Source organism: Colletes gigas, unplaced genomic scaffold (assembly GCF_013123115.1).
Source record: "Colletes gigas isolate AHSC1104 unplaced genomic scaffold, ASM1312311v1 Colletes_gigas_Sc00011, whole genome shotgun sequence".
In the NCBI taxonomy this organism is placed as follows: domain Eukaryota; kingdom Metazoa; phylum Arthropoda; class Insecta; order Hymenoptera; family Colletidae; genus Colletes; species Colletes gigas.
This window is the reverse complement of record NW_025106640.1, coordinates 4,089,530-4,102,248: the sequence shown is the minus strand read 5'-3', so window position 1 is coordinate 4,102,248 and position 12,719 is coordinate 4,089,530. Positions and strand designations below refer to the sequence as shown.

At 41.3% G+C, this 12,719-nt stretch overlaps 1 protein-coding gene across 4 annotated transcripts in view; it reads left to right on the top strand.

Moving 5' to 3' along the window:
* LOC122398596 (ras-related protein Rab-37-like) overlaps positions 1 to 12,719 on the top strand; it is a 100,394-nt gene that overhangs the window by 81,413 nt on the left and 6,262 nt on the right. For 3 of the 4 annotated variants that reach the window (XM_043398641.1, XM_043398640.1, XM_043398639.1), the window contains exon 2: positions 11,128 to 11,818. The exons of the other annotated variant lie outside the window; for it this stretch is intronic. In XM_043398641.1, coding sequence (XP_043254576.1) covers positions 11,540 to 11,818 — 279 coding nt within the window. In that variant the 5' untranslated portion in view covers positions 11,128 to 11,539. The remainder of the gene's footprint in view (positions 1 to 11,127; positions 11,819 to 12,719) is intronic. 4 annotated transcript variants of the gene reach the window in all.

The following is a 12,719-nucleotide window of genomic DNA, read 5'->3' as shown; positions in this document are numbered from 1 at the left end:
TGGACCGATGGCGGATACGCGAGCGTGAATTTTATTTCTTTCGCGCGAAAACGAACCGACGATTTCACCGGAAAATCCGACTGTTTATTCGCTACTCGATACGATATCTGTGCCAACGATATTTCATTTGAACCAGCACCGTGAACTCTCCAGTTCCATCTCCAGCGAAAACAAACACCACGAAAGTTAAATTATTTCGATTCGATGTAATGAATCGACTTAGAGATAAATAACAAAAATACGATGAAAAATTTATCGAAACAAAATATCGGATGAGAGAGGAACGCTCGTTACGACGACTACGCAATTAAGGGGGCAGAATTGTGCATGATATTCCAATGAGAAATAATTTTACAAAGGTCGAAACGGGCTCCGACCACAGAATAATTATCTACGATTCCTTTTGACGATACAAACCGTATATTTGCTAATTTATTGCGATGTTCGCACGATCGACGCATTTACTGGCACATTACAGACAAGAGAATGAAGGGAATATCATGGAAATTACGCGTTCACAAAGAGTATTGATATTTCGAACGTGAAAATTAATATTCGAGAACGTGGATCCCTATGGAAACGAATACTAATGGGTATAAAAACTCGCGATGGACGTCACGTTATCGAAAAAGATAAAGTTACATGATCGAACAAAATTGTTGCAAAATATCGTATCGAACGAGATTGTTTAACGGATCGACGCTGACTAAAGTACAAAATTCGCGTCAGACGCCACGTTTATGAAGTAATAAAGTAATTTAATAAAATATTGTAACGAAGCAGTTCGATTGAAATATGAAATCGGGCGTAAAATAAACATTAGGGAACGTCAATCTCGTTGGGAGTAAATATTGCCAAACGTGTTCCCATCGATTGACGTTGATTTTATTGCAAAATTCACACCAGACGTTACATTAGCGATGCAATACCGTTGTTTAATAAAATACTAGGTCGAAGAAGTTCGATTATAATATGCAATCAAGCGCGGAATTAATATCAGGGAACGTCATTCTATTCGGGAGCGAATATGTCCATGTTTCCATCGTTAGACGTTGACTTTATTGCAAAATTTTATGAATTAATATTTAAAACCGAGCTTGATTGTCGACTATAAAATAAAACCTCTTTATTAATTGATAATGCTATTTATATGTATTCTATACTTGAATTGATCGAAGGGTTAAATATCACTGGTCCCTTTGAAGATGACTATTACTTTCCGCGACGAATGTCATAACAGCGAAACAAGTTATATTATCGCAATGATATTTATACGTGCGTCGAGCGATAAAAAAAAAAAACAGTGCATTCCTTTGGCTGCAAACAACCGTGTATTTTAAAGTAATTATTGCCTGTTGAAATATTCATGTTACAGCCGTTTGACGATTAATGAGTCGAGGAGTTACAAAGGGGATGTGTCTATAGCTTTCTGACAAAACGTACGAGCAAAGCTTTGTGGAAGCACGGCTTGCAAACAATGGCGTTGTAATGCTAACGAGGAATACATTATCATTTAATACTTTGAAGTTCGAACGTAGTGGCGTTTTAAGTGTTTATACGGGGTACCTGTATATGAAAATCAAATAACGAGATAACAAGATGGACGTGATTGGGGGACGGTTGGCGTTTGGCAAACTTCACGTATGATAATATTTGAGTTCGTGAAATTTACCACCAAGTATAATTTCATCCAATTAATAGATTGACAAATGAAAATGCCAGGGGCTACGAAATACAAGAGAAAGGATTTTGGTTAATACAGAATTTGAAAGTATTTCTGTCTCAGAAAATCGGAATTCGTTAGTAGATATAGAGTTAGTTTTGCACGAGCGGTTCAATGATAAATCAGGAACAATATTCAGGAGAATATTTACGTCACGTTCTGACGAGACAATCGCGAATTTGTCAGATACATATGTATTTTATCGCGAGAAACAGGAACACACCCCCGCCATATTTATTTTCGCGTCTCAATTAATATACGCGTCCCGAGACTCGTGATTTTTCCATTTCCCTCGCGACCTAGACACTTTTTCAATTTGATTTCAATTCGTTTTAATTACCAGACGTAGCTCCGATATTTTTCACTCGGTGCTCGTTCATCGTGGCCGGGGAAGAAATTATAGGAAAATTTGGGTCATTTATTTACTAGTTTGAAGCAATGTTTCGGTCCCCCTTAAAATTAATATACTGCACGAACATTACTTTGGGCGCACAAAATGATTAAAAAAAATTATTTAATTAACTTTAAAAGAATGGAAAATAATAGAATGTTCCACCGAAACTCGATGCACCCTTGCAACAGAATGCAATTATTACTTGTACTAGTACACCAGCGTAACAAAATTTACGTTAAATAAATTCTGCACCCCAAGTTTAGCGGCAAAAGTTAAACACAAGCAAAAGTGTCAGAGTTGGTGCGTTGAGATTTATGTCCTCTGAAAGGTGGAGCTTCCATCTTGGACAAATGCCTGAATTTCTCTCGAGAATCTGGAAGTGAGATAAGTCTAAAGAATACCAAAGATCAACGCCGCGGACCATCGCGATACCATTTTTCGCGACAAAGAAATTTATTCCCCGCGATTTCTCGCCGCGCGCTCTTCCTCCTTACGGGCACACTTTACTTAATTACGAAGGACACAGAAGAGCCTCGAGAGAACAAATTAGATGGTAGCCCGGAGCGTGGTAGAAACAGACAATACGAGCGTTCGTAGTTGAAATTTAATCAAGGTCTGGCTCCCGATACCGACACGCAAAAAAATGTTAGAGAAAAATGAAGCTGCTCGTAGAGAAGTTGCGGCGGATGTTCCTTTGAACAGTTCCGCGGGATTTCATTTCGAGGGAGTTGCACAGCTTCGATGGAAATGAAGAAATTGTTTCGATGCAGCTTCGCTATAACCGAACTACAGAAATGAAAAACAACCGTGAAAACGTATCACCTCGAACGCCTGGCGAACTATCGTGGATATTTACCTACTTCGCTCGAACGAAGTTAAATATTAATCATTTTTACGAAGTGGCTGCTCCAATTCCCGAAGAAATACAACGTTGTAACAGGATTGAAAATTCGCGGTTCTTTCAGCAAACTAAATATAAAATTTCCCGCGAAATTATAAGCAAATTAAAAACGTTGTATATAATTTTATTTTATATTTGTTTAACACGATTGTTTGGATAATTGAACGTTCCGTTAAATTCTGTTCCGATACTCGAATAATCTATTAAGCGATGTTTGGATAAACGAGATTTGATCGTATTTCGATTAAAATTCACTTTACGTATAATTATATTTATCGCTATTATTTATCGAGATTTCAAATTCATTTTACCTTTAATCGTATTCATTACAGTATTTAAATTTTAATTTCTGGTGAAGAGCTAGTTATTAATAGTTAATCCTACGGAGTATAATAATTTGCCTAAAAACAAAATACTATTTTATATTTACAATTGAAAGCTGAATGGAAATTAAGTAGTAATTTTCCTGATATTCTATAAACGATTGTCACCTAATTAAGCTAGTTAAATGCCACGATAACAGTGACGACGCTAACCTCGATGTGTTTCATTCCATAAATGACTAGCAGTGCCATCTCATAGAACTAAAATCAACTAAACGTATTATTCTCTACTGTGCACACATTATTGAGAATTATGTTCTAAATGTATCAAAAGCAAATTATAGAACGTATTTAAATTAACAGAAATATATAAAGTATTACCTATTAGAATGAATGTACTCAAGTAGGTAATAGGAAACATGTTTTATGCCGTAGCTGCGTTGGCAGAGTCGCTAAAGCGATGGGCTACGGATAAAAAGCATAGGGAAGAGCGCGGCGCGTGTTCGAATCCTGGCTTTTTCCATCTCCGGTTTTTTCGTTTAATGAAAATTTTAACAAGACAAGTTTTCGCAAGGCATCATTAGTTGTCATACTTTAAAGCAAAAACAACAAAATTTGTTCACGCAATGATGACAATTAAACAAGTTTACCCGAGTTTCTTGTTGATCGAACCTCACACTGTTGGGGATCTCAGCGGAAATGGTGAATAATTGGTGTAGTCATAGTTACTCTGAGTGTGAACAAAGTTTTTTTAAACATTTTAATATTTTTTAGAACAGTGCAATTATTGAAATTGTCTAGGAATTAATATCGAGAACTAAGTACCCTATATTTTTACTTTAAATTGGAAGTACTGCTTCTATCGGGTTGTTGATCTAATAATTTTAGCGTTAAATAATGAAAATCGAGTAAACGGACTCAACGAAGCATACTATTTTAACGTTGTGTGTTTAGTACATTTCTTCTTAAAGATATCGTTGCAACGAACAAGTGTCACAGTTGTCCTTTTGCTCGAGCACGCGAAAACACTATTAGCTTCCGCCATTACAGCTTTCAACGGCGTCTTCCGACCCTCCTGAAAGCTTTTTCCTTAATAACCGTGACCCGCTCGAACGACAGAAGTGTGCCAGGTTTTATTAGTCTCGTTAGTACCAGCGACATGATAGTCGATTGATATTTCGTTGCCGAGAAGCGTGCAACGTCGAATCAAAGGGAATAACAAGGACGGAGTTTCTTTGTAATAACGAGGTTGCCACTTCACCTTGCTCGTCAACTCCGCAACCTTCGTAGCCGAACATCTTTCGGCTTTTCACGATTGTTCCAGCGGGACGAGACTCTCAGGCCAGCACTCCAACTATTTATGGTATAAAAAAGAAAAAAAAATGCGAACAGGAAGCAAGAAAATCTAGCGCAAAGAAGAAATTATTTTTCAACGTTTCACGACTCCACCTTCGAGTTTCATCGAGATCCTTTAATTATTCAGAAGCAGATGACAAGATTGATCATCGACATTAGATTATATGAGATTTTTCTACAAACTCAAGAGCCTATCCTATCTATCAAGATTATTATTCTAAGCCCGTAAATATATTTATCTGTCCGTTTCCTGAGTTTGATATTTGAAAAATGGCCGCCGTCTGCGAGATGCAAAATCGTTCCGGGGAGTCTACGACTCGTCCTGGGTCGATGAACGAAACATCGCCGCAGACATAATCCTTTTCACGGTTCTCAGCGACGCGTCCTCGTTAAGGTGAACGCTCATATGTCGAAAAGACCGTGCAAATCACGTGGGCCACGAGGGTCCGTGGATTGCGCGTCGCGACCAAAATCGGCCGAGTTGAATGTCCTTCTCTCACCTGCGCCGGAGGTTTTTGTCCCGATTACATAAAGACATCCGGCTGCGCGTGCGCTTTCTTTCCTACGCGCCACGGATAGAGAACTGTCACTGTCTGGCCAGGACCCCGAAAACGTGACTATCGGGTTGCTTTAATCTCGTTCAAACTGTTCGCTCAAAAGGGCCCAACCCAGAATAACACAATCATTATTTGGCTTCCAAGATCAACTCAGAAATCATAAACCAGAATAGATAAAATATTCTGCTGCACTAGACAATTTTGTCTATAGAAACAAAGTAAATTTCTATTCAAACAATGCACTATCACTCCTCCATGATATAAATCAAGGATTAAGAGGGAAGTGGCTCAAAGGAGCATGATTGTGAGAAAATTACTATTATAGTCGACGAAAAGACACGCCCACTTTATTTAAAACAGCATACGCTGCTCTGTCGCACATACATCGAAATTAGTGATCTTAAAACTGAATAAATATGCCTCCTTCTTACTATAAATTTCATTTAAACTAGTTTGCAATAAATCGGTGCACAATTTTGCACAGTATAGCTAGATAGGTGTATAACAACTCATATCGTGACGTCAATTTCCACCCCACGCGTTCCCAGCTACATTTATACGCCCCAGTTCATCATACTTCCAAATTTCGAGCCTCTTTCTCCTATTCATACACATGCTGTAATAATTCTCGTCCCTTTGATATTCAAAACTCTCGAACTTATAACTCTTTCAAGCTGATCCTTTATCCTCCTTCATTATCCCCAAAATATTTTTACATAGCTCATTCTACAACTAGTTACCTTTCTATAAGGAAAATATCTGTATACATCGAATCGCCATCAATTTTTATTTTATTTTATTTTTGCGACGTTAAGCCCGGTGCAATTCGTCGCTGCTCTAAATGATATTCGTCGCTCGTTTATTACAGTGGAAGGGACTTTAGTTCCACGCGATTATTACAGCACTCGCGTGCAACCTCGAACATTGAATACCAACACGCTCGGCCGTACGCGAGATTAATTATTGATCGCCGCTTACGCCCGATCAATCATTAATTCGGCTACGCGTTATTAATTAATGCACCGCAGATGCACCGTAGGTTTGGTCTGTGCATCCGGCGAACGCTGCCATTCGACGTTCGAAAGGCTCGCCCGTCGACTCGACGTTCGATTCGCGCGCGATGAATCTTGCCGATCCATCGTCACGGTAACGAGCAATTAATCAATTTGTCGAATTTGCGACGGAATTCACGGACACGCGACGCTGTTTACAACAATGCACCAGCTGTTGTCGTCGTGATGCTTCGCCGAGCAGAAATTCGCGCCATCAGACAGTCTATGCCAGTGTTTGAAGCGGTGTGTACTTACGTGTATCGTTTGAACTCGCTCGCCAATGTTTGCTTGCTGTCTTGCTGAGTGTATCGATGTATTGCTTTGAAAATTAGATAAATCATGCAACGTGTTATTGGGTTATAGAGGGGTTTGAATCTACGTTTTCACGGGGTCAATTTTAGACTGGATCGCGTCGATCGGGATAAAACTTACGATTGTTATCTCGACGATTTTCGTCGTCGAGCTAGGATTTTCGCGAAAGAGCATCGACGTCGGCATTTTAGCTTGGAAAAGTTCGTGCACCGGTCCCGTCAACGTCGTGACCATGCGAAAACGACCGAGAATAGACGTCTTTTTCAGCACGGAAAGGGAGAAGCTGTAACGGTGGCACTGACACGGAAAAAAGAACGCCTCCGAGGTAGTCGACACGGAGGAAGGAAATCGCTGGCGTGTGACGCGATGACGCAATTGGGACGGGTAACCCGTGCCCCGTAAGAAGACAATACTGGTATTTGAGTGCAAAGACAAGGGCGCTCGCGAAAAATCCTGAGTATTAACAACGTTCGAATGGGATTTGCATTGTCGGTGAAACGCGGAAAAAAAAACGTTCGCCGCAGAACGTTATTCCGTTAGAAACTGGTTTTCCGGCGCGAACGGCTTTTCAAACGGAGGCGAAGCTCGATTCTTGCACAGAAATGGCGGGCAAACGGGGCGTCTATAGCGAATTCTCGATAAGAAGCATACTTTAGAAAAGATCTCGACTATCATCGTATCTGATTTCATACTGTTTTCAATTATAATCTAAATTTCGTATAGCTCACGTGGCAAGTATGCTTTTTAGCGAGGAGAATATTGTCGTTTCTTATGAGTCACTAGAACTGTAGAGAGATCTTACCAACGATGATTCATCTAGAGAGAAACTCACTGTAGAACCTCTCTATACTTTGGTTCCTCCGGTTTCACCAAGTATGGCATCGTGAAGGGCGCCACCAGTCGGGTTGAGTCTGCCAGCCAGAGGGCCAGTTTTGTCGGAACCCCGAGGGCTTTTTTGACGCCAGGTACGGCGTGGGTGGGCCCAAAGCGGTAGGCTGGACCAGCCAGTCTCGTATCTGCATCACGGTTCAGTTTTTGCTGCCAAATCAACGCCAGATATCTCCTCAGCGTCCCGACTTCCACCGACTCGGCCACGAATATCCATCCTAGCTGCGAACGCGTTGGAAATTTGTCTTTAATCTAGTTGACGTAACGGGAAAATAATTAGAAGCAAGTTGTTTGACCGTTTCTAGTTAAATCTAATTAATTAATTCGATCACGTTTAAGTTTACCTCGGATCTCCATCTTCGTAATCACTAATGGGATGAATGCGCTGAAAATTTGTCTTCTATCTACACGGTATAGCAAGGGGATTAGAAACACGTTATCTACCTGCTTTTAGCCGGATCTGATTTATCGATCTGGTTCATTTCGATGTTGCTTCGAATATCTACCTTCTGAACTTTCTCTAACACTGTTACAAATTTGTCTTTTACTCGCTGTGTAATGAGTATTTAATCTCAAGCAATGTATTTGTAGTAAATTGTATCTACTTGATTCTAATCGTATCTAATTTATTAATCTGTGCTTTCTCAAGTTTAGTCGTACCTCTATTTTCATGTCTCTCTTTAACATGATAAACGTGTTGCAAAATGGTCTTTTATCTGTTCACTGTAACGAGGAATTAATTCAAAGCAATGTAGCACCAGTAAATTGGTCGTATCTACTCGCTTTTAACCGGTTATAATTTATTAACCTGAATTCTCGCTACACAATGCTCCTTTGTCTTACGTATTTCTGAAAAGCAAAATAAATGACATGGCGCTAAATGTAATCTTTGCCCATTTGGAATTGCGATATATCAATTAACTTCTAGCGAGATCTAATCTATTGATCTAACTCTTAATCATGTATTATCTGTCCACATCGATAAAAGCCATTTTCATCGCTAATAATATCTCTGAAATATATCCAGCTGTGTATAATTGTTAATTTTATTCATATAGTACGAAGTTCTATTATATTACACATTAAAATTTGAATTGGCTCAGCATGAAAACAAGGTTTGCATATTTTCGTGTATTTCAAGTTTTTTCTTAATTTAAATATTAAACGTAAAATTTAATTAATCATAACGTTATCGCCGAGAAAAATTCGACTATTTCGTTGTTGTATTATTATTTAATACAATTTTTATGCTCGAATAATTTACTGGAAAGTTTTAATTATTCTCGGCAAGCGTGGATCTTAATTCCAACTTCCAGTGATCATTCCTTCCCGTTTATAAACTCGATGCTACGATCGAGATTCGCGTAAAGGTGTAAAGGCTCTGCCATATCGTATAAATCCACGTTTCATCAATCTTTTTACCATAAAATCGTTCAGAACCCATTTCTCTCCAAACATCGAACAGGAAAAATCGTTATCTGATTTTCGAAGTCGCCCAATTTAGTCCGAGATTCGTGCCCGGATGCAATCGTGCCTCGACATTCCGTACTCGATGAAACGAGAAGCAATCGGAGCGTGCGAACGAGTTTTAACGCCGCGTCGCTCCAATAAACGTCGTTCACGAAAAAAAAAGAAATAAGGGAAAAAGGAAAAATAGAGGAAACGAACTAGCCACTAATCTCGTCATCCGTCGAAATCGTCGATATCCGTGACGGAAACAGCCGTGACTATCATTTGCTGCCAAGAAGAAATGCCTCTGAGGGGTAGACTCGGTTCGAACGATTCCGTTCGTAGTTCAGTAGGTCAAAATATAATTGTTCTCCCTATTACCAGAACCATCTATGAAAAAAACGATGAAATACAGCAACCATGATACTATGGGGGGATATCATTGGTCTTTGTATCACGGAAACGCCATTGTTTAGTAAAATGCCTGTCACTAATCTGGTTCCACCAATCGGAACCAGACCATTACGAGTGATTCTTTTTTCTTATGTTTGCTTAAATTTATACAGCATAACTAATCCCACATTTGAATCGCCCGTAAAGTAAAACGCGTAAATAATTGATAAGAACCGCAAATACTCGAACCAGCGGCGAATTATGATTTTTATCGCTCAACGCCTTATAAATTATTGAGTATCCGAGTACACGGCGAAGGTGTTAAATATTTTTCGAATAAAATTCTGTCTGACTCTGGTTTTATCCGCGCCGACGACGCGGTCATCGAGTCGGAAACTCGATTCCTCGAGGCTGGCTCTGTTACGCGCTGCAAAATGCTACGCGCGAGCGCTGCTCTCCCGCGGATTTTCGCAAGAGATTTTATCCGCGGCCTCGCGGCAGGGAATTGGCCTCAAAAGCGAAAAGAACGGCCAGATAAACGACCACGGGAGAGTCTTCGCGATCGTTAGTTCGCTTTAGACCCTAATAACACGTATCTTCCGATTCCGTGCGATATAAATCGACGAAACTTCGCACAAGAAAGTTTTCGAAACGAATTCCTCGTTCTTTTCGATGGTAAATAACGTTCTCGAACGCTGTGCAAGACGACTCATTACCATGCATACCTTGACGCGACAATTGCATCATGACGAGTTAATAATTGCTCGGTTGGAAAAGCATCGAGTGGTTTTCTCAGAAATCTCGGTTAGAAATTTTACGAAACGGCTACGCAAATTCCAGAAGCGCATTGCGCAGTAATTTACCTTATTCCGCTAAAATTTGTAGTTGTGGCGCGCGTTTACACGCAGGACGTCGAAGCTAAATTTCCATCGAAATCCATTCAGACGCACAATCGATCGTTCACAATGCTCGTCAGCGTCAACATTGCCGTCAATTATAGACGTTACTAATTATTGACTATTGACGTAGGATAAAACGGTATTTCAGAAACAATGGCGGTGCACGTGCACGACACGGAATTTACCGATGCAAACAGTTACGACGTGCGCTAAACCGTGTATCGCGGTTGTATCGCGCGGGAATCAATGGGAACGAGCATATTTCGCGGATTAATTAAAACATGCTTAATGTTTATGCAACCAGGCGCTACCGTGTATACGCCGAATCAACATAGGTGTTACCCCGTTACGCAATCCGCTACGCAACAAGCGAAACAATTACGAAGCTTTGAAGTCGCTGATCGTGTCCATCTCTGCACGAAATGCTACCTGTAATCGTATTTGTTCCTCGTATCGCGCTTTGTCGATCAACCTTTCGCTATGTTTGGTTGTTACCGATGACATATTAACACGACTATCATGTCTCAGAATTTTAGTGGATCACCAGGAACAAGGATAGGGAAATAAAACATTTGAAAAGTCTTTCGCTTGGTATATCTCACGTATCATTTATTATACTCGAAACAGTCCTTTCTACATGCTTCTTCGCGAATTATTCTTCAAATCAGAAGTCGGTTCTAAGGTTCCAACCCTTCAGGTGTTCTTTCACAACTATGATCTCTTCTTCTCAACTGATTGTCAGGTACCATACTCCACGTGTTCTCGAGTGCAGTCATAAGAATTTTGCTCGGCCAGGGCGTATCTAGCTTCCCTCGGAGACGATCCCGCGTAGCTAGACGTCGGTACCAAGGGTTCTAATCAACAGGTTCCCGTCCCGTAGGTGTTTCCCGAGCCTCCGTGCGATAGAGTTTCGAAGAGTTGGCACGTACCCGAGATAAGGAGCGAAGCATCGAGGCGAAGACGACGATCGAGGAGTCCTCGCGCGGCGTGCATAGTACCCGAGAGCGTAGACTTTCACTCCGTGCTCGTTGATCGGCCAAGAGACTCGGGCGAAGAAGCGGGCGAAGGAGAAGGCAGAAGAGACGCGAAGTGAAAGACTGCTCCGTCCCTCTCTTCCTTTGGTCCAAAGTTGATTGACCTCGAGCGAGACAGGAGGCGACCGATCGTCGTTCACCGGGCGCAAGAGAAGCAGAAAGGAGCGAGACGACGACGACGACGACGACAACGACGTGCGCGACGAGGAGTGGTCGAGAAGAAGAAGAGCAAATTGGTGCTCCCGGTAGCAGGGGCACATGAGCAACGCGGAGGAGAAGCTGCGTAGCGTGACGAAGCGTAGCAGACACGGCTCGCGTAAAACCGGGTCAGCCGGCTCCGATTGGTCGAGCGGATCGGGATCGTCTGGTGGGGCTAGGGGCCCAGCCCAGCCGGCCCCCTCCACTCCACAGGCCAGCACCTCAGCTTTCAACAGGTCCCAGGAGTCGATGGGCCCTACCAGGCGGCAGTCCTCGCGGGACAGCGTGGACTCGACGGGCCAACAGGCATCACCCGACCACGGCGAGCTCCTTTTCAAGGTCCTGCCCTCTCTCCTGATACACATGCTTTCAGAGCAACCGACGCGGCTGAATACACTGCCCAAAATAATCGGTGCGTCGTTTGCATCGACGGAAGCCACACACTTCCATCGGAATTAAGCACACAACTCGCCCATTATGTTGCACTCGGGTCGACATCGTGCTAGATAATAAATGTTTCTTCATTTTCCAGGTTCGTCAATGATGCAGATAAATAAAGATTAATTGTACCCAGAACTCTCTATCGTGCAAGCGCGCCGCGGGTGGTTTACTTAGCGAGGGCGATTAATCAATAGGGTGGTACTTAGATCGATTAGTCGAGAGTTTAAGTTTCGTTCTTAACGATTAAACTTTGTTGTTTCGCAAGCTTCTCGAAGTAATTGCTACGTACTTTCTGTATTTGTCCGTAGTGAAACTCTGAATTAAAACGTTGCATTCGTTGCTTTCTATGCGACTGTAAGATCGATGAAGTGTAGCTGAATAACTTGTACTAATTCAGTTGTACGGTTTGACATTAAGAACGATATTAATAAAGTAAAAAGAGGAGTGTACGTTAAAGGAGTGCACGTACGAATAAATTAATCGAGTCAATTATTTAAGATAGCCGGAGAGAACAGAACACTTAAACGAGTTTAACGAGCTCGAGAACAAGTCCACGTTATCGCGTAAATTATTAGCTGTAATACGCATTCCTATTACAGGCTCCGCGTTTGAATAGTTGCTTTTTAATTGGTGAGTTCTAAATGGAGGGATCATTAATAACTTTGAAGAAATAGATGACACCGACGATTTGAGTTACAGATATTATCAACGACAAATATGTGTATGTCAATCAGGAATGTAGGAATTAGAGAGGAAGTGAAACGGGATTTGAATAAAATTTCTTCGAAACACGCTTGCA